We start from the raw sequence: 21,884 nt of genomic DNA, 5'->3' as shown, positions 1-21,884 counted from the left end.
TTTGGGAAAGGTTCTGCTTATAAACCATCATTTGATCCAGGTGTGTTGAACCAGGGAAATAACTAAAACTAAAAATGAACTTCGAGATTGACATGTCAGCATCTCAGCTGCTGGAGTAAATTGTTTTGTTTCTTTGTAGATCATTTAGCAAAGCATATTTTAAAACGATATGAATTGTTGCTTATAAACAGATATTTTTGAACTTTTTCTCATGTCTGACAGATGACAGTTGCAATGTCTAAAACTGGTAAATTTTCTGAAAAGATGTAAAGTGCATTCGTGTTTTATGAAACTGGCTGCAATATTGTCATTATCTTGCCCATCCATCAGCTTTTTCCTGCCTATTCATTGTGATTGGTGCTCCTATATAATCTCCTCCTGTCTTACATGAAAGTGAACATATTCAGAGTCAGTAGCTCTGGGTTTACTTGCATAGTTGAAAGCCAGCTGCCATAACACCACACATCATATATATATTCAGGTTGGTTAAACTGGATCTCCCAAGCAAATCCCCTGATACTAGTTTGTGGTAAAGGTGCTGGACAGCAATTCTTACAGCCAATGTTAACTTAAACAGGTCAGCTCATGAGACAACAAACACTTTTTGGTTCATGACTTCAGTTACATTTGTCATTGTGATTACAACAGAACAAAAGTGGTTTATTGGATATAATGATCAGTCAGAAATTCTATAAAAAATGTATTCTATCAGAAAAACAACAGTCACCACGGCCTCTCAGCTTCATTCTACCCAAAGGTGGATTTGCATCACAGGTTTAGTCACAACCTGTGATGGTTCACCTGAAATATTCACAAACTACTCCAGGTGTTTACTGCTGTTCTAGATGTTATTTTTTCTTTACATGTATTGTTTGGCAGTGTAGCAAGCAGAATTGGTTGAGTATCAATCAAGAAGAAGCCGAGCAAATTTACTTTCACAAGTTGGAACATTTGCCAAATTAAGGAAATTGATGCCAATAAATGGGTGCATCCCTAAAAACTACCATTAGAAATAGCTTTGAGTTTGTTTCTAATGCATTGGACAGAGAGACAGAAGGGAAAACACACAACTTCTTGCTTTTCCATGTCCTCATGAAAAGGAATGAAGTAAAAATTTAAGAGAGGAGAGGATAGAGAGAATAATAGAAAACACTCAGGCTGATTCTACACCTGCAGCAAGAGAGAAAAACGTTCTGAACCCAGAAATCCCGGAGGCAAACAACATATGCATATCTTACGTCACTGAAAAGCACACAGTGTTAATTAATATAAGATATTTTTAGTGGCAACTGTAGTCCAAGGTAATATATCTGTAAACACCTGATTCCACACCTGAGTGAAATAGTGTTCACTCAGGTGTGGACTATTCCACTTGTAAGTTATGCGTCCTTGCATTGTTTGCATTGAAGAAGGTCCCCTGGCAAGCTGACGGTGCAAATTACATTTGTCCATTTTTGACCCAAAAATAAAGTTCTAGTTATAAATATTAGCCTTCAGGAGAGATTTCATGACATGACTTTGTGGCTAACTGTTGGTTTGTCTTATTTAAAGCAGACACCAACGGTGGACATTCGTCCACGCTCGGCGACAGCCATCCAGATGAACAACGCCACACATATGCAGGAGCGAGACGAGGAATATGGCTATGAGTGTCTCGACGGAAAAGACTGCACCAGTTTCTTCTGCTGTTTCGAAGACTGCCGCTCTGGAGCCTGGCGGCATGGAAGGCTGCACATTCGCATTGCCAAGATAGACTCGTACGCACGCATCTTCTTTCCCACTGCGTTTGCTCTCTTCAATTTGGTCTATTGGGTCTCCTATCTATATCTTTAGGCATGGGAGCATTCCAAGCCAGTCCATTACCATTTTCTGTATGCTCAGCGCCAGCAAGTGACATTTTACAGGAAAGAGACCCACTGAAATACCCCAAAATTTCACATTTTTGTTATTTAAGTCCCTTTAAATTTCCGCTAGTTTTTTCAGATAACCCTAATAAACATTGCACATATTGTAGCACTGCATTTTATTGGTGTTAAATGGTTTTACTGTAGTTGTGTTGCAAAATTATCGATTCTGTAAAGGATTAACAATCTATTTTTTTTACTTCAGCTGAAAACAATTCTTCTGAAATATAGTCTTAAAATACATTGTTATTTAGAATTAATTTGACATCAAGTCTGTTTGCCATCAGATGTTCATGAAATACAAGGAGAAACAAAGAATCAGCGTTTTACTGAATGAATGAAATACTAGTGAAAATATATCATTGAATTTTAATCAAGTGAAACAGTCGCAAATAAGTTATAAGATACTGGATGTAAAAAAAACATTGCAGAAAAAATGACATTTTCAAGTAAACGTAAAAATATTCCTGTAGCTAATTATGTATTGACTATGACTATCAGTTCTTTTATGCTGAAATGATCACGTTCACTTCCTTTACATTTTGTTTTTACGTTTTATTTTTTATTAACAGAAATATAAAATCTGAGGCACTTTAAAAGAGCTATGTTTAACAATGAACAACTTCAGCAAATGTTTCATGTGCGGTCAGAGTACAATAATGCTTTATATGGACAATGCTCAGCTGTACAGACACTGTATATATTTTATTATTACATAGTGGTTTGCCTCTATTGCATGCACCTTTCAGGCCAAAAAAACCCAGCATATCTTTACGGTCTTCTACTGTTGGCTATGGTGACAAAAGAATCAAAAAAACAATTTCGACTCATTTAATAAACATTTCTTTTTTATAAAATATAGAACTAAATCTTACAAAAGGTTCTTAAGATGTTTTTATGTTAAGGTATTATTGTTGCACATCAGTGGGAAGATCAGCAGAGTATTTAAGCAAAAATATCTCAATTAATTGTTTTCCCCTTCAAGAATTAGCCTGCAGCATCAATAACTTTGACCCTTCATGTCCACATTTATTTGCCCTCAGAAGCGCTCATTAACATAACCATAATCTGCTTCTATTCTTAGGCTATTCAGGAGAAACTGGGCTGAAAAAGCTAATAATTATTTTGCCCTTTGCGTTATCAGAAAGATAGCTGCACAACCAGAGGTTCGTTTTTGCTTTGAAATTAAGGACTCAAAACTTATCTACATGTCAGTGCAACTGTGAGTCCAGGCAGCTTTAAGGTATTTAAAAATGTCTGCAGATCCATTTATTATCTTTAAAAAGAAACTCATAATTATCCCAAGACTGCTTTATCTGAAACCAGATGTGTAAAAAATGTTATCCGGCGTCTCTTGTCTCTGCTAATAATCACGTTGAGAATGTAAGTCCCTTCATATAGTCATAAAAAAATATTTTTGGGGTGTTAATAAAGGCCTTTATTTCCTGGTCTTTATTTCTATTAAGGTTGGATTAAATGCGTGACGACAGCAAGTGCTCTGGATGACAACATGCAGCGCACTTGAACAAGAACCCGATACTGTTCAGTTTTGTTAGACCCCAGTATGCAATTGACAGTGTTGCAGAATGATTTGTAAAAACACACAGAATGGGTGTAAATAACATGGTCTATGTACATAAATTATAAATGGAAAAAAACACTTGTCAAGCCTTTGGCATTTTCTAAAAGGGTATATATTTTGTAATTGTAACATTGCTACACTATCAATCAACACTAAACTATATTTATTGTTTATGCTGGACTGACCATGCAACATACTTGATGGGGGAAGGGCAGGCAGGATTGTGCAATGGGGCTATTTATTTATTTATATAATTGTTGATGGTATTATTTTGAATTTATTAAATTGCATTTTATGCTCATATGACCCCTTAAAAGAAACAGAATGCTGTCATCTATATCAAAGATACATTATCGTTCAATGTGTCAATAGAACTTGAGCCTATTTATCTTGTGTTTTCTATGTTGTGATCAATGTACACTACTCTCAAAAAGGCCTGTCAAAATGTTCTATTTGTTGAGTGACTTGCAAAATTATATTTCGTGCTGCTTCTGCATTGTAGATTTTATTTAGATGACAAAAAAATTGCAAGCGTTCCAAAGCCAAAAGAAGAAGAACATTTGCTTTTCTTCTATAATTTTTTTTTCACATTTTCCAACAACATTCATTCAGTTGTTTGCTGTGGTGTTGACTTTTTCCGTAAGAAGTCAATGCAATTGCGTGTATATCTAGATTACATTATATTCCCCCATATGTCTAAAATGATCATTCCACTGTGTTCCACTTAGCAGTTTGAACCTGTTGTCAGTGTCTACACATGCATCGTTAGGCACATGAGATTGTCATTAGCATCATGGATAATAATAATCAGTAATTGCAGTGCCAAAACTGACATATAAGTCTACTGAATAAATAACTTTAGTGTTGTTTTTGAAATATCTGACTTCTTTATGAACTGACCGGAACTGACTGTTTTTTGAAGTTCACTAACATTTCTAGTATAGTTCCTCAAGTCATTTGTGGTACAATGCAAAATCCAAAATGCTAAGAAGATAAAGCAACAGGTAAAATGAAACCAAAATTTCGAAAATCTAATTAGTGTGAGAGGTTAGATTGGAAGATGCTTCTTCCTGATGATGAATGTTTTGGGTTTTCAGTATTAGGGTAAAGGTTGAAGCCTGTTACTAGTATGTTATACTTCTGTTTGGTATCCTGTGAATGCAGAGGTCTAGAGGTGTGCACAAAGTAATGAGGCAGGTTTACACTCCTAAGCATGCTCGTTGAATAAATTATCAGTCAAAAAGGTTTGGAAAGACTGGACTTCTTTCATCTTTTTATAAATACTTTGTCACCACAGACATCATCATTCACTCTAAGTGTTTTAACATGTGTTATTTATTTTGAGACCAATGGAAAAAACATAAAGTATGTGAGCAGCACATGTAGATATTTTGTGTTATCAATGTTATAAAACTTCAGAAAAGAAAACAAAAAGCACTGGACATGCAGGGCTTTGTAAAAGATACCCAACATAAAAATGCATCCAATGAGATTCATCCATACAATATTAGTTGCTTTGTGTTTATATCTGATTATTGTGTTGAAGGGGCACTGATCAAATCTGACAGGGTCTAGATAATATATTACAAATGTTCTAGAAATATTAATTTTCATGAGAAAACAGCACATAGTTGTAAAATTTTATAATAAAATGGTTGCATTTGTCTGCGTGTAGTTGGTCTTATTTACTCGTTATCTACCTATCGATCTATCGATCCAATTAATTTTCTAGGACAGAGGTTTGGAGGACATTCAGCTCATCGGTTGTCCTAAATGTTTTGAAAACCTAATTACAGATCTTCAGTGAGTGTCAGCTTACTCAAATCCTTCTTTCTTTCCATGTTATCTGAGACAGACTTGATTATGTTCACTTCCGGGCTCAATATGAAACTTCCACTTCCAGGATTTCTTGCTATTCCCTGCACTGAAGATAGTTCTTACTGGCCATCATTGTTTATTTGGCCACATTGTCCTACAGCAGAATGAATTTAAACAACACAATCTTAGGCAGGTATTTCTGGTAAGCAATTAAATAAGAATAAACAAGTTTCCTATGAGGATAGTTGTACATAAGTAGGTTGTGCTAATAAAATGCATAACTTTGTTTTCAGAAGTGTGTGTTACGTAAGGAAAGATGTGCCGACTTGACTGTAGCATAGTTTACTACAGTTTCCAGTTTAACCGCCAACACAGCTGTGACGTACAACTATACTTTGTGTAAAATGTTAAAAGAAAAATTAATAACCACAACATTTTTTAAATAAAGTTCTAAACAAAGAAATCTGACCAATTGACCATGAAATTTACATTAAAAGATAATAATGTAGTGCATGTGGACTAACTGCAAAAGGTTTTATAAAAAAAAATACACATCAGATTTAGTGTTGTTGCAAACAGCAAAACCAGCAGACTGTCCTAAAAAAATGGCATTTCCCTCTAAAGCAGTATTTATTGCTTCCGAGAAAAACAGTGGACTTTTTGTGGACTTTGATTCAGTTTTATTTAAAATTTCTCCTAGGTATTAAATCCTGCTGCTTCTTTCCTTTGGCACACAGTATTGCACATTTAATAGATACAATATTGTTCCTTACAACGAGATCAAAAGGTCTTCACTATATAATCTATTTATGTCTCCGTACAGCATGCTTACATTTCTTACTGAAGTTTCTCTCTTCAGTAAGATGTTGCTATTTGGAGAGACAGATGAACAATTCACCCCTATGCAGTCATTATCAAACTGAGGCATATGAAGGTAGCTTTGCTGTGGATCAGGGTCATATTGACCAACCTTCATGTGTTCTCCATTGTGAACAACACTAAGGAATCCAGTCAAGCTATTCGTTTCATTTTACTCTGTAAATCAAAGACGTCTTTCATTTTACCCTGTAACGCCAAAAGTGCTTATAGTGGATTACTCACACAAAGAGTAATGCAATGCAAAGTGCATTGATAAAAGAAACACATAAACACATCAGAACCAACTGCAATAAGAAGCTTTAAAAAACTGAATCTAAAAACTATAACATTTTTCAGAGCAGTAACAGGATTGTAAGGAGTGCATACATCTCCTGAAGCTGTATATTCACTTTGCAGTTCTATACAGTGAAAACCAAAAGCCAATAATTTCCCCACAATGTGAATAATGGGCCCTTCCTAAGTAACCTTCATCACATCGAGATCCATGTGCATTTACTGTATTCCTTGTTTGCATAAGGTCCTGTAGGGAGAGAAGGCTGGAGGTGAATAGATGTCTATCTCTAATCTCTCCCTCTTAGTGGCTTCTTTCCTGTGACTAAATATGTAAAACTGGAACATTCTGTTGCTTTGGGTTACTCTGATTATAGTGATACAGCATGGCTGATGTTGATTTTCAAGAAAAAAGACCCAAGAAGTCTGCAGACATTCCTTTTAAAGATGCTACTTTGTACTTCATAAAAAATGGTTTTGGGGATATAAAATATTGATAAACTTTCCTGTGATCTGATATTATTTGTACTAAAACAAATAAATCCATAATTCTAACACTCCTACAGTACCTTTAGGTCGCTGTCACACTAATTTAAGTATGCACATTTTTTGCTTTCTTTTGAGACGCACAGCAACAGTGCAGTGTCTTGCAAAAGATAACGTAATATGTCTTCAACTCTTCCACATTTGTCTCTTTAAAACCACTAAATTTAATCAATTTTAAGGTGTTTAAGGTAAAAAAAATGATCACAGAAAATTTTAGGTGGCATGTTTGAATGTGTCCTGAAGCACTATTCAACCATCATCTGAAGGCACAATAGGGGTGTAGTGATACAATAATTTCACGATACGATATACGATATTCTGGTCACGATACGATATGTATCACAATATTTGTTGAGCAATACAATTTGGTGCGTTTTTACGATTTTCTGAAAGATTTTAGAAGGACAGAGTGATTTTAGTGACATTTTGTATTCCATAGACTTGAATTTAGTTAACTGAAAACTGATTAAAAGCACCAACTACACAATACCTGACTCTGATTGGACAGTCTAACAGTCTGCAGCTGGACAAAATTAATCAAAGATGCAGTGAGAGAATTAGTTTCTGTCATTTAATTCATGTGGATTTGACATAAAACTCAAAAGTTTAAACGGTAATCCAGGAGCAGAGTGGGGAGATTATCAGCCTCTGTAGACTCTCAATATGCAAATGTTTTTTCTTTTGGACACTGTGGCTGCATTTTGGAGTTAAAATGCAGCCACAAATGCAGTCTTTTGGACTATGGGGAAAAAGGCTTTTCTACCTGGGCTCCCGGAGTTAGCCGTGGCTGTAAGCTGCTTTCGTCTAACTGCTAAAGTCGTGGCTCCGCCTCACCCCGTAGTGATCGACTCCCTGCAGCTACGCAGCGCCGCTATTCCCCTGCTTGGATCTCTGAGTAGCTGCCTCTCAGACTGCCAGCATCTCATAGTACTCTCAGTCTCTGATACTTTTTGTCTGTTGCTAATAAGAATGATCGATCAGCCATTGTTATCATGGAAATCCTCACTGCGCCGCGGATTCCGGCTGGGGGTTTTTCCTCTTCGTCTTCCTGCTCAAAACACAGCGCCGCTGCGCGCCCGTTTCGGATGTTATCAACCATGTTCATTCTTCAGGTAATCCTTTATATAGAAACCGCTAAGCTAAAAACTAATTACGAAGTGAATGCTACCAGTCAAAATTTGCATTAATTTCGCGATTTCACTGCTTTGCAGCTGGTCCGTTCGCGACGCTACTCCGTTCCGCTTCTCTTTCACGGTTATTTGCGCAACTTTACTTCGTTCCTCAGCAACAAAATACAGCCCATTGTTATTTATTGAAGATTTTACATTTCCAAAAACACAGGAATGTAATGTTTCGTTTCGTTTTGTACGTTTGGAAGCTCATTCCCTCTCACATAATCGGAAAAGCCAGGGAATGGCGGCGCTTTTGACATTTCTCTGACATTCGAAAAATATGGTATACTTATTTTAGCATAACTCCGGTTATACTTGGCCTATTAACACAATTTAAAAACTGGTGTGTAGTTTATAATGTGCACTTTAAGCTCGAGGTGAAAGTTAGACTGAGGGAGGCGGAGTCTTGCTGCTACGCCGTAACAAACTAGACTTTAGAAAGAGCTGTCAGGCTATGGACCCCTATGGTTTAACGGATCGATACTCGCGGATGAAAAATCGATACTTTCCGAGGGCGGAAAATATCGATATATATCGCAAAATCGATTTATTTATACAGCCCTAAGGCACAACATACCACGAAATGGTTGTTGGACTAAACTGACAGAGTGTTCAAGAAGATCATTAGAAGGTTAAATTCATGAAGAAGACCATTAATTTCACCTAATTCATATAAACACAAATTTTGTCATTATAAAAAACTTGACAACCAAAGTTATGCAGAATTTGGGCATATTAAAAACCGATTACATATGCATACCACACACATTAGTTCTTTATTTTCAAAGTAAAAATTAAAAAGGTGTAATTTTTATGCAGTTTACATGTACATAATGTCAAAATTAATGAAGGAAAGGTGAATCCCACTAGTTTTTTTCTTAATAATTAGAATAATCTATAATTTCTAAACTGAAAGCATTTTTTCTTAACTCTTTTTAAAACTTGATTAGAGATTAAATTAAGCAAAAATAAATGAAAGCTTTTCATCAGCTGATGGTCCAAGAACTTTTTGTAGAAAACCTTTTCAATCAATGTGTCTTTAAAAATTCCTAGATTGAACATTTTTCAAGCAAATGTTTGATTAAATAATTTTCTCTTCTTAAAAAACAAGACCCTTTAGTAACATTTGTTTAGGACAGCTTTTGATTGGGAATGATTTTTTTAATGAAAAGAGCCCTTTGTACAACTTAGCAAACTTTTTATACAATGAATAAAGACTCCTTGCTGTACAGCCATCTATAGACACATATACCACTGAATGTTAAGTATCAGTTAACATTTCTGTTTTAAGTACAGACATCTAAAAAAAAAAAAAAACTTTTTAGCTTCATATAGTTGCTACTTTTACTACCTGTGAAATACATGGATCCCAATATAGAGAAGTGTTCAAAACATAGTATGTATGCCCACCAACAACAAAGTGGAACAAAAGTGGAAATAGTCTGTGGAGTTGTGCATGTCTACAGGGTTTTTACTTACCTTCATGCAAATAAATTAATGTGCGGATTACACACTTTCTGCTTTGGGGAGCATCATAGAGAGCTTTGATGTATTTTGACATTAATATTTTTTCATAAGGCTTTCATCAACTGTTAAAAATCGTTTTGTTAAGATGCATACATTCTGTAAATTTTGAGAATCTTGTTTTGGTTTTGATGAGTAAAAAGGTCAAAATTTATAAAAAATATATTACTAATCTGTTCTCTACGATTTTTTAAAATTCCTTACCATTTAAAAATGTATCAGATTTAAAAATAGTTAATATTTGTTGTTCAAGAAAATCTATTTTAAACAGACTAGAAGAAGGCTTTGTCGTTTCTACTATGTTCCCTGAATGTCACATAGGTTTGTTGAAGGTGTGCACGGTGCAGCGGTGGCAGGTTCAAAACCTACTTTTGATTTGTGCAAAGTGTCAATCTCGTTCAGTTTTGTTTGACATTGGAAGAAGCGTTTTATTTTGCCCAATCAGATGGGAGTGGGCGGGATTAATGGTACCCTAAGTGAAACGTATGCGTTCGAGCTGCAGCGCGAACAGCGCAGCAGATATGTGGCGAAAACAAAGTAAAGCTATTCATTACAACCGTTAATGGAGATTTACTGTCTGTAAAGGACTTTAGGAAGCATATGAATGTTAAATGCCTGTGTCTGTGTAGAAAAAAACCATGTTATGTAAAGCTAGTTTTTAGCTAGCAGCTAGCGCGATCTAGCAGCCATTACAGTGATGTAGCAGCTTATTTTGTATGTTGAAATGCTTACATTAGAGAATCTTGTTAAATTGCTTAATGGGTCAATATGAGGAAAGTGAGTCATACTAAGACCTGTTAATGTGTACAGTGGGCCATCAACTTCCCTTCGGGGCTGCTGGACCAACAGAGGTTCCCCATTCGACTGTTTGGATTCCTATTTGTGAGGTTGCTGCCATGAAGGATCTCAACGTTCAAGTTGACGTCACTTCCCTACTTACCTTGCTCAGCGCCATTTTAAAGGAATTTCCACATCTACCTTTCCAGTTCCAATCTCGAACTCTGAAGGACTTGTGAGTACAAAACCAAACCAATGAATGTGTGTTTGTTTATTTTATTTGCTCTGCAAGGAAACAAGCTGTTTGTTTTTAGCTCCAATGCACCAAGTATTGATTCAGGCCTGAAATGGTTTATTTAGTGGTTGAATGTTTTAACTGAAATATTGACGATTGGTATGGCGTGAAATTGTGGTTCAAATCACCATAACTGAAAGGACAGCACTATGAAAATCTTTTTTTTTTCAAATGTGATGCAAATTAATTGTATTTGCATTTTTTGTCCCCCATACTTAAAGTGCTGTTTAAACTTAAATTCTGCATCAGGGTCTTGTTTAAAATTAGCTCAAGTGTTTTGTTTTCCAAGTGTATTTGACTTACATTTATCTAAACTAAATTCTTAGTGGCTTAAACAAAGTATCTATTCAGAAGATTGAGAGAAAAGTATAAATGCAATGTAAATACCAAGTTGCATATCCTGTAAACTGGTAGTACAATGATCTGTAAAATGACTTTTCCAGAGCCTCGTCCAGTGTACTACATTCTAATCTAATCTCTTGATTAATTCTTGTATTCCATAGCAATGAATCAAGAAGGTCAATTAAGTCAAATTATTTTTTTTGACAAGTTACAATTTTGTTTTGTACAAAATTTTAACTTTGTCTTCTTCTCCTACTTATACTGCAACACTACCAAGGTCAACATATATTTTTAATTCCCCTTTCATTTTACCGGCATTATATTGAAACTAGGAGGAATAATATGTCAAAGCTAATGTTGGGATAAGAACAGTCATTTAATTCAAATAGCTGTCAAATCAAAGGCTAAATTGTAGGTAGTAAGGAAAGGTCATTGGTTTAAGAAGGATTTTTATATTTAATTTTTTACGCCACCTTAAAAAACCCACACAGTCCTTTGGCGCTAGGTGGCCTTTTGAAGTTGGCTCAGGAAGGCAGCTTTGATTGATGAGATTTCTCTAGATGCTAATGTGAGTTTAATCAGATTTGGTTCGATTTGCTTCCTGATATTTTTGTTCCACTGTACCCTCGGCACCCACATTATCAAACAGCATAAGTTTCACTTTGATACAAACGACCCATGTGGGAAAAAACAAAGGCGTTAAAGGTGATGCATTATTGTTTAAGCAATTTTTTTTTCTGTATCTCACAGGCAGCTTTTGCACCTGATAACTGAATTATGAAAATGGCAGATATCAACAAGCCTCACCCTGCTTTGAAAATATTATGTCAAGCATAACTGTGTTTAATTGAATAACATTAGTGCAGGAATTTGCCTATTTGCTTTTTGCTTTGATGTGAAATGCCGTGTAAACAGAAAAAGCCAAAATATGCCTAAAAAAAACACTACTTTTTTTTTATCATAAACTACTACTACAGTTCTTTACCTACTTAGCAAAACACATCTGAGTTATGGTAAAATATAGCTTTAGTAGGCATGGGAATAAAGTAAATAGGAGGCAGCTGAATGCAGAAAAGTTTGATGAAAATTGAACGAGCCAGCTGTTACAGCGTGTTTTGTCATGCACAATGAATAAGCTTTAATCTAGAGCTCATATTTGTGTTGCCTGAAACAAGCAAAATGAATAATACAGCCCATATTATGAGAGAGTGAAAATTATGAATACCAAAATGCACTGAAGGGTTGATTGAGCACACTTGCTCATCTGCTTAACTGTTTCAACTCATCCAAAACCTCATACACCTGCAAGTTGGTAATACTTGTTTTTATTGCTTGTGTTTTGTGATCCTTTTCTTAATTTATTCCACATTTTCTAATAAGATTAAGCATGGGCCCATAGGAAATTATGACGATGTGATAACCTTAAGTAAAAATATTATGTTATCAAGGTGTTATTACAGATGCGTGGTATTTTGCATTTTCTTTAGCATGCTTTGATGTCGAGGCAATTTACTTAAGTTTGCTGAATTGCAAACTGATCTTCACCCTTTGTCATGAGCTGTTGCAATGCAACTGCTTATTCTAAAGGAACAATTAGGATCGACGTTTAACTTTAACCATAAGTTCTGTAGTGTGTATTTGGAAGCTGTTCTTAGATCACGGGTGTGATGCTGAAATTTCATTCCACTGTAGTGTGTGTGTTCATACTTAGGATTTTTGGCATGCAGAATAATTAACCTATACTGATGAGGTTTACATCTAGTAGAATAACTGTTTCTACTGCTTTAATAACCAAGACAAATCAGATTATACTGTGTCAAGTTTTTTGCTCTCTTTAAACCACCTCAGCTTCTGCCCAAACTTGAAAAAGCTTGCTTCCCTCAAAGAAATGCAGGAACCACTCATCTCAGCGACATCTGACAAATAACTTTTTTAAATAAATAAAGTTATTTATCTTTTCTTTTTGTCTTTAGATTATTTCAATTGACAGTGTAAGACCACCATGACTTCGCATAAGTAGTCAGAGTAGTCACAAACCAGGTTGAAAACCTACAAACAAATGAAACAAAATCAATTACAGATTACAATTAACTAATTAACTAGTTTTCCATGTAATGTTAATCTACTTTTAAGTTAACAGTAAATGAACAAACAAACTACATTCCAAACACATTTGGTCTTCTGAATGCAGATTAAATGATATAAACTGTGCATAATGTCCCATTCCTACCAGTGGTGTCTTTGTGGAAGCTTGAAGCTGAGGCTCTTTGTCTGCAGAGATCATTGTGAGCACAGGTGTGCCAAGTTACCTTATAGACTTCAGATGGGCCTGAGTGAAAGGGATGGGTGTGCTTGATTCTCTCTGATGTGTGTGCCAGTTGGGTAGAGATAGCAAATGCACTCACAAGTGTACCGTTTGCTGTTTTAACTTGACACTGTGCAACAACAGTCTTTTTGAAACTGTGACTTTTTTATACTTTGAAACCAGTAACCTGTCTGTCTGAATGAGATTACAATTTATCACTTTAGATCTGTGAAGAACATTCTATTTGCATGTGACAAACCAGCCAGAGCATTTTAGGTTACCTTAAAGGCATTTTTTTTAATCTACTTGTTTTATGTTGGGTTATTTGTCCCCATTTGTGCTCTTCAGCACCTGCTTACTGAAGCTCAGCTGCACCCAGTGAGTGGGAAAATGAGACGCTTTATGCAACAGCTAGACGGGAAAATTGTGTAACTATGACTCTTGTTTCAACCTTCCTGTTGCCCTCAGGTCATAATGACCCAAGATGGTTTAAAAACAATAATAATAAGTAAACAAAAAAAAACTAAATAGTTTTTTCAAATTGAAATTTGATGAGTTTTCCTAGATTTACCCCATCATTATAAAAAGCAAAGTTTTCATGTAGGCCATACAAAAAAGTTACAAATTTTGTCTTTTGGTCATTTTGATACAATAATCATATTGCATTAATGTCACAGTCACAGAGACAATTACACACCACAAAGTTGTGCAAATGCTTTGATTCTACAAGGTTTCCCTCAGAAAGCCCACAGTGCCCAGTGATAAGGGGGCTAGGGCAGTCTACCAGGAAGCCACCATATGTTCCTATTAAATGTAAAAAGTAGGGCTGCACCGATTTATTGGCCAGCCGACTTATTGGTGCCGAATTCCTTAATTTTGGGCAATCAGTGATCGGCCGATCTTTATATGGTCAGTTGATCTTACCCACCGATCTTATCTAGCTTGGCAAAGGTCTAAGAATCAACCTTTGCCTTGTTCTCCGACGAGAAAGGTTTGATTGACAGACCGCCCCGCCAAGTTATGTCTGCACATTTACAATTAACAGTAGATACCCCACTGTTGTCAACTCAACAACTTTCTTGCTATATTGAGTAACATTTCAGACAAAAAAATGGTATCGGCCAAAATCACCTTTCCGGTGATATTCTGACATATGAGATAGGAAAGAATATGGTCAGAGCTGCCTGTGCAACACAGAACTATCTCAAATGGGGGCAGGGAAATACTAGGCACACTTATGGGCTTAAAATCACCAAATAAATCACAAGTGATGACTTGCTTTAGAACACCTACAACAGAAGAACATGAAATCTGCTTCTGGAGAGACAGAAACTTGTAAGGGACTTTACTCTTTTTCTTTTCTTTTGGGGAGTGCAAGGGGTGGTTCCCCCCTACTGACCTGTCCATAGCTAAGTGTGTTAGAGAAAGGTCCAAAGTAATCTAATATTGTTCTACAGCCTGTTCAACATTCTTAGTCGTGTGCTGTAGTTTACACCACACCAGGGTAAATACAGCTCTGATAGGTGCAACAAAATACCAAAAAAACAGTTTTAATAAACTTTATCAATTGAACTACACTTTATTTTACACTTTGGTACAAAACAAAGAAAATAGCAATCAAAAATAAATGCTACAAAATACAACACAATTAAAACTTCAAAGAACAAACTCTGTTCTTGCCCTATTGGTTAAAGCAGAGGCCTTTCAGGATAATCTAATGATGCACTTTTTACCTCACTGTGCTGCCAAGTTTGCAGCTTGCCGATCCGTCTCCCGCTGTCTCTTGACTGGTCCTCCGGCCGCTCACCAGTGAAAACCTTCAGCCTCCCGTCTGTCCACTCTCTACCTCAAGTCTACCTGAGAGAAACACAGTTATTTCCAGATGCCACCACTCCCTTCCAACCACATACTCTGCCAAGCTATTTACTATCCTTTGGACTCTCTTGACGTGACCAGATAACAGAAATTAATTCGTCATCTTCTCCATCCTGCAAATCAGCTGCCTAACTCATTTACTTCTGTCCTCTGTGGACTTCCTGGTCCAATCCCTGTCCTTCATTTGCACATTTCAAATAATTTTGTAAGATCTGCGTTTGTGTGTCTTTGTTACCTACCTAGTAGTCCATTTGAGGTCATTATGAAAAAGACTGTCAGCTACCCTGAATACACACTCAAACTGCATAAAAATTAGTTAAAACAAACCAAATTAACATTGCAAGGTGTGCTAATTACTCTTAACAGTGTTATTTCATACAGAAATGTTCAGTGAATATGAAGACTTTTTGCCGCTGCATTGCTTCTTTACTAAAGGCTTCCTGCTTTCCCCAGAGCAAGTCGAAATGATGTAAAAGTCATTGAAGTGTTACACTGCTTTCCCTTTTATCTCTTTGTCTTGTCTTCTGTTCCTTCTGAGAGTTTGTGGTAATGACGAGCTCTGGTCCCGCAGGTGCATACTGAGAGAGAGACCACATTTTAATCTTCCCCGCAACGCATTTGTCTTTCGTCACATCTACTTAAACTCCCTCAGGTAGTTTTGAGGCCAAATGAGTTTCTCTTTTCTTTTGCATTCATTCATTTGCTTACCATAGGACCTTTTTATTGTTCAGGGAGTTGGCTGGAGCCTATCCAGACCATGATGAGGTGTGAAGCAGGGTAACCCTGAACAGATTGACAGCAAATCACAAGGGGAGGAACAAAAAAGGAAAACATTCTTTGTGGTTGCGGTTATTCTTAATATTAATTTTGAGGTAACATGTTATTGTCACATTTAGAGGATTACCTAAATAACTGCCACTGTTGTCTGTTGGATTGAAATACTTCTGTAAAGCAAAGTGGGCAAATATTACAATTTCAAGATGTGGAATGCTGATTGTCACTGAATACTGAAATTGAATTAAAAGGTGATTATACAATTTTAAGTTTGAGTTGTGTTCTTATACCACCAGATCAAAAAATGTTTTTGTAGTTTTTCTCAATTATTTTAAGTTTTAAAAACTTTGACTTTTTACAGGAGCTTGTACAATTTTCAGAGCTACTTGCTGTTCAATAGACATGGTAGTATTGTGTTGATGTAGTGGAGTAGGAGAGTCGGAAAAGGTTGATCCTTCCACAGCTCAGGTCATCAGATATGGCGCAAAATTACATTTCTTAACGTTGATTTTGATAAACATGATCATAACAAATGATGGTACTTGATTGTTGTATAATGCATAAGCCCTCCTTTAAAGTTTTCAGACTTGACTTGGACTTGAAATATAAGATTTATGCCTTGAATAGCTAAAATAAGAAAATAAATCCAATCAACAGTAAAGTTGCTGGTCACAATGTGGTTTATAATATGGCCTGTCAGCTTATGTTGCCTGCAGGTTGCCCAAAAAGGATTTTTTAAAAATCTTTTTCTAGTTGTCATCTTTTTGCTGACACTCAAACAGGCTCTTGTGCCCTTGTCAGAATTGCTTTATAACACCCAATTTAGTATTTTCCCAGGCTGTGGGATAGCCATTAAATCCACTCCTTTATTGTGGGACAACCTTTTAGAAGTGTGACAAAAGATCTCTGCTTCCCAGGGAGCTTGATCTGCCCTAATGGGGCTTGTCTGACTTTACAGAAGGTTTCGATTTCTGAGAATATCCTCCTCAATGGCAGGTGGTCCTGTAGAAAGACTTCTACTTCCACTGAGGGCAATGTGGGTCAAACAGTGACCAGAACTCTTTGTGTTTTGAGGCATAAGTATCACAGCTGCCTGGTAACTCTTCAACATTTGCAGAAGCCCCTGGAGGAATAAATGGCAGTCTCTGCCTGATTGTATAACTGCTGAATCAGCAGAACAGCTCTGACTCCTTTGTTATTCAGATTAAATCGAAAAATGTTTGAAGACCAAACTGCATGCTGTTCAGTGGAGAACACTTTCCCTTGCTCTGTTGTACACTATAATCTCATGGACTCATGCAAACACCTGGATTTTCAATGGTCTCCTGTTGTGATGATGATCATAAGTTCAGTAAAGATGGTGAAAAATTGGAAAACATGTTGAAAAATTGTTGGACAAGGTGAAATGATATCTTAAAATCTATGTAGTCAAAAAAAAGAGTAATTACTGGGAATTCTTAAGGTGATTGACTGCACAGCATTTTATATCAATGAGTCAGCAAACAGAATGCATATGTGCAGCACCTTTATTAGATTTTATTTGTGAAAAATAATCTGTTCTTCCACTTAGGAATAATGTACTCCCTTGAGTTGTCCAGTTGCACAAAATCAAAACATAGTAAGTAAAGGTGTGAGAACTGTACAAACATTATGAAATAGTTTCATTAGGCATTGTATGCAAGTTAACTTTTTTTATGTTATTTTGAGGAGTAGCTACTATTTTTACTGAAGTCAACTGCTGCCTACATGTGTTTGAGAATTAGAGGAAAAACATACAAAGGAGTCAAGTTACTTAAAAAGGTGCAAAGAGAAAAAATTCCACCCAAACTTCACCAGCAGTTCAAGTAAAGGCAAAACACATGACTTGCTGAACTTAAAAACCCGAAGTACTTTAAAAAGGTTAATTTCTATCTTAACTCTTAATCTGGTTCAAATGTATTTTGTGTAGCAGTTATAAAATCTTGGTAGTTTGATCACTTGGGAGTTGTCTTCCCACTTAATGAAGTTAAAGTAAAAAAGGTTAAAAAGGTTTTCAAATTAGGAAGACTTGGGGATGATGATTTCCCTCCCTTTTCTCATTTGGCTGTTTTTCTGTGCTGGATTTACTGAATTCAGCTAAGAAAAAAGTTTAGTTAGCTCATAAGCCTAGTGGTTATTACTGAAAAACTCCAGCTACACACCATTAAAGGTGTTGCTACTTCCATTAACATTTCACTTTAATATAAAATGTACACGTAGATCAGTGCTTCTGTGTTGTTTGTATTGTTTTTTGTTCTTTTCTGTGTGTATGTTCTGTCTTCTCAAACTTCCAGTCAGATGGAGGCTCACGCTGAGCTCGGTTCAGCTGGAAGTTTCTTAGTTTCAAAGGAGTTTTTCTCTCTGCTGTTGCAACATGCATCCTCGGTATGAGGGATTACGGCAAAGTTAATTACACAATACATGCAACAATCTACTATGTCTGCATTCCTGTCCAGGAGGAGTGAATGCTAAAAGTCAGTGACTTGATTTAATCTGCTGGCTTTCCTTGGAAAGCGTTTCAACCAATTTTTACAATAAACTGAACTTGATTGGATTGTTTGATTTGATAGGATCAGTTTGGATTGTATGTAATTGACTTTGAATCTTTCAGTATTTGAATGAAATGTGCTGTGTTGTAAATTTGTGCTATGTAAATAAACAGATGTGCTTATTTTAGGCGTCAACAATTCATTTTCTGTGGAGTTTTGCAATGTTTTAAATTAATACTCTAAGACAACAGGAGCACAAACAACTAAAAGAGGACTTGGAATGTAATTAATCTTTACCTTTGAGGGATCAAACACTAGTCAGCACACTGTAAAATAGAAAAAAAAATGATTAAATGCATCCCTGACTATTGAGCTAGATGGAGAGGAAGATGAAGACGTTCAGTGATCGTTTGTACATCAGATAGCTGAATATGATATGGAGACAACAGTGTCACATAGTTTTGTTTCTATTAATCTTGTTCAATAAAATTCTATTACTAAACTACAGAACATTACAATTTGGAACATCTCAAGGAACAGACCCAGCAGCCATAAGATTTTAAGAGGCAATCTAAAGGTCAAGCACACAGACGAACAGATCAGTGAGATCTCTTTAGTGGGTGACCTTGCAGGGGATGTGCACTGTGTGAATGTCAAGGCCAAACATGCAGAGAGGAAGAATGACCTGGCAGTTGGGCAGACATGCAGACCTCCCACAAAGAATAACCTTGCAACCCAATTGGGATGAGGCTGCTTTGGTAAGACCGCCTGGCTCTCAGACATACAGGACATGCCCTTGCTCTGGTGCTGCCTTTTTTTTCTCTTTCAGCATGGGGAAAAGTTAGGAATTTCAGCTCCTTTGGTCATCACACTCTGCAGACTGACAGCTTGGACTTGAGAGGGGGGATGTTACTCTTCACAGCACAGAACCTTAGCAGCTTGCATGTTCTGTCTTTTGAATAGTTTTGAAAGTTTAGAAAACAAAATCACAACTCAGAAATAGAATGACAGGATCTTTTTTGTTGCTGATTTTAAAACTATTGTTTAAAAACCTTAAACCAAAGAGAAAAAAAACCTCAGCTCAGACATACTCAGTACATTGTACAGAAACTTTGCACTTACTGTGGTATACAACAACTTCCCTTTTCTACAGCTTTTTATGTGACCAAGTTTCATTCCATTTTTTAATCATAATTTGACTTTAGTATCTATAAAACATTTATTCCTGAACCATTTAATTTGATTTAAATTCACAACTTGTACTTTAAACTAGTTTGATATATAAATATTGTAAAAAATCTTCTTCAATAATCTTCTATTGTAAAAAATATCTTAATCATTAGCTGCTGGTATTTTAATTTTTAACCATTCTTCCTCTCGGCCTTCATGCCCTTTTTTGTTTTCACCAATTCAACATACAGTTACTAAAAAAGGAAAGTGGGTTCAACTATCAGCATTGTTTTGACAATAAGCTTACAGCAATGCTCAGGGGAAGCTTCTATTTTAACTCCAAACTTTTCAGAAGTTCTTAAACAGCAAAATGTGAAAAAACGAGTTTGTCCTAATTTTTGTCATTGGATGTGTTAGAAATAAGTGTACGAGAATGAAGGGGATTTATTTTTTGCAGTCGGAAATTGTACTGAGAGACAAAATTGAAAAGGGGGTGAAGGTAAGGTGAGTGAGGGCAACTGTAATAAACTTTTGCAAGCTGCCAGAAAATAGGACAAGCACACAATGTCTCTTGTGTATGGTTAGTACAACCTGGAAAAACATGGCACCTGAGACACTGAGTTTTCCAAGACTGGCATCAAGGGAGGAGTCTCTCTGCATATCAATTATGGAAATCATTGTTAATTCAAGCAACAAGTCACAAAAGAATGATGCTTCAAATTGATGCAAGTTCCTGCATATTGTAGACAAAATATATTGCAGCAGAAAACCATTACATGGAAAAGTTAGCCCAGACAAACGGATGAATGCATGGACAAGCAAAGGCTAAAAAATAGAAAAAGGAAGTATTGAAGGAGACAAGTTGTGGGCACGAAGAAGGCCAAGATTCCTCTGTCAATGGAAAAGAAGAGCAATAGAGTCTAATCTGTAGTCAGAGCTCTCTGCTGAAATGTGGTGAGGATCCTCAGGGGACTGTCACTCTTTACCCACTACTGCCTCTGCTTTCTAAAAGCTTAACTCCATGAAGGATATAAACCATAGACTATACATGCAAATATTAATTTGTGTAAGCAAAGCCTAGGTTTATTTTGCTTAAATAAAATATTAAAGGAACAGGAATCTGTTCCTTTAAACAGATTCCTGTTTAAAGGAATCTTTAAACAGAATCCTTTAAAGATTCTGTTTTAATCTTTAAAGGAAGATTAAAACAGAATGGAAAACTTTGCTTTGTGGTCGTCTTTTATTAGACATGCATGTTGCGTAAGTTGACCTATTTGACACTGTACCACTGAAGTACTTGGATCTGAATTCACTGTGTTTCCTGTACATTCATGTTTTGAAGATCCAGATTTTCTTAGCTGGATTAAGTGTCTTACAAATTTTATTTTTAAAATAAATATGTTTTGTAGCTGTTCTAAGCAAGAGAAACAAAAACATTCTGAACTCTAATCCTTAAAAATGTTTCAGGGTTGATTATTGCCATACACACACACCATTAAATAAATGGAAATATTTCCACAGGCTGATTTTTAGATGAATGATTTTAAAAAATGTTAGGAAATTTAATTTGAATTGGTCAACTTTAGATTGAAATGATTTTCATTTAAATGAAAACTTGAAGTCGGACTTTGGGAGTAAAGGAATGTTGCTTTCCATCTTGTGATTAAATTATGAATGAATAAAATCCCCACTACATTCTTTTTTACTGTCTTTGTCTAGCAATGCAGCCATGCCATTTCTGGATTAACTCTGTTCTTGTGTCCTTTCATCCATAATTAAAATAACAAGCAACTAATTACTTTTGAATAATGTCAGACCAGTCAGGCGGGTTGTACAATCCCTCTCCATAATTAAAGTGCGCCCAACAGTTTTGGCAGACATTCTCCTCTTAGTCACATCCCTTTGCAGTGCTTCAACTAAAACAGTGCATAGGCCAATGCCTTGGAAAAAGCTTTCATTATTCCCCAAGGTCTGATTGTCGGCTAGTTTTGCACATTCAGAGCAAGCTCCGGGAATGCGTTGCATTTCCAGAGCTTCATCCAACCACCCTGAGGGCAAAGAGCACTTTAGCCACAAATTGGAACTTTAAGAAACTGAGTATTCTCTGCATCTGTTTGATAATATTGAAAACACATTTAACAGCG

At 36.1% G+C, this 21,884-nt stretch overlaps 1 protein-coding gene and 1 long non-coding RNA gene across 3 annotated transcripts in view; both read left to right on the top strand.

The window, feature by feature from the left end:
* The window catches only part of gabrg2 (gamma-aminobutyric acid type A receptor subunit gamma2), a 41,320-nt gene extending 36,170 nt beyond the window's left edge, over positions 1-5,150 (top strand). Inside the window, exon 9 of one of the 2 annotated variants that reach the window (XM_014984265.2) lies at positions 1,555-5,150. In XM_014984265.2, coding sequence (XP_014839751.2) covers positions 1,555-1,833 — 279 coding nt within the window. In that variant the 3' untranslated portion in view covers positions 1,834-5,150. Of the gene's footprint in view, positions 1-1,551 lie in introns of both variants that reach the window. The other variant, XM_014984264.2, reaches the window with a different exon arrangement.
* Positions 5,151-10,509: 5,359 nt separating this feature from the next.
* The window catches only part of LOC106916163 (uncharacterized), a 76,440-nt gene continuing 65,065 nt past the window's right edge, over positions 10,510-21,884 (top strand). Inside the window, exon 1 of the long non-coding RNA XR_001417927.2 lies at positions 10,510-10,707. This is a non-coding gene — a long non-coding RNA (uncharacterized LOC106916163). The remainder of the gene's footprint in view (positions 10,708-21,884) is intronic.

The sequence above is a fragment of the Poecilia mexicana genome, unplaced genomic scaffold (genome assembly GCF_051168715.1).
Source record: "Poecilia mexicana isolate PSO_F unplaced genomic scaffold, ASM5116871v1 scaffold_14, whole genome shotgun sequence".
NCBI lineage: Eukaryota > Metazoa > Chordata > Actinopteri > Cyprinodontiformes > Poeciliidae > Poecilia > Poecilia mexicana.
This window is presented reverse-complemented; position numbering and strand designations above follow the sequence as displayed.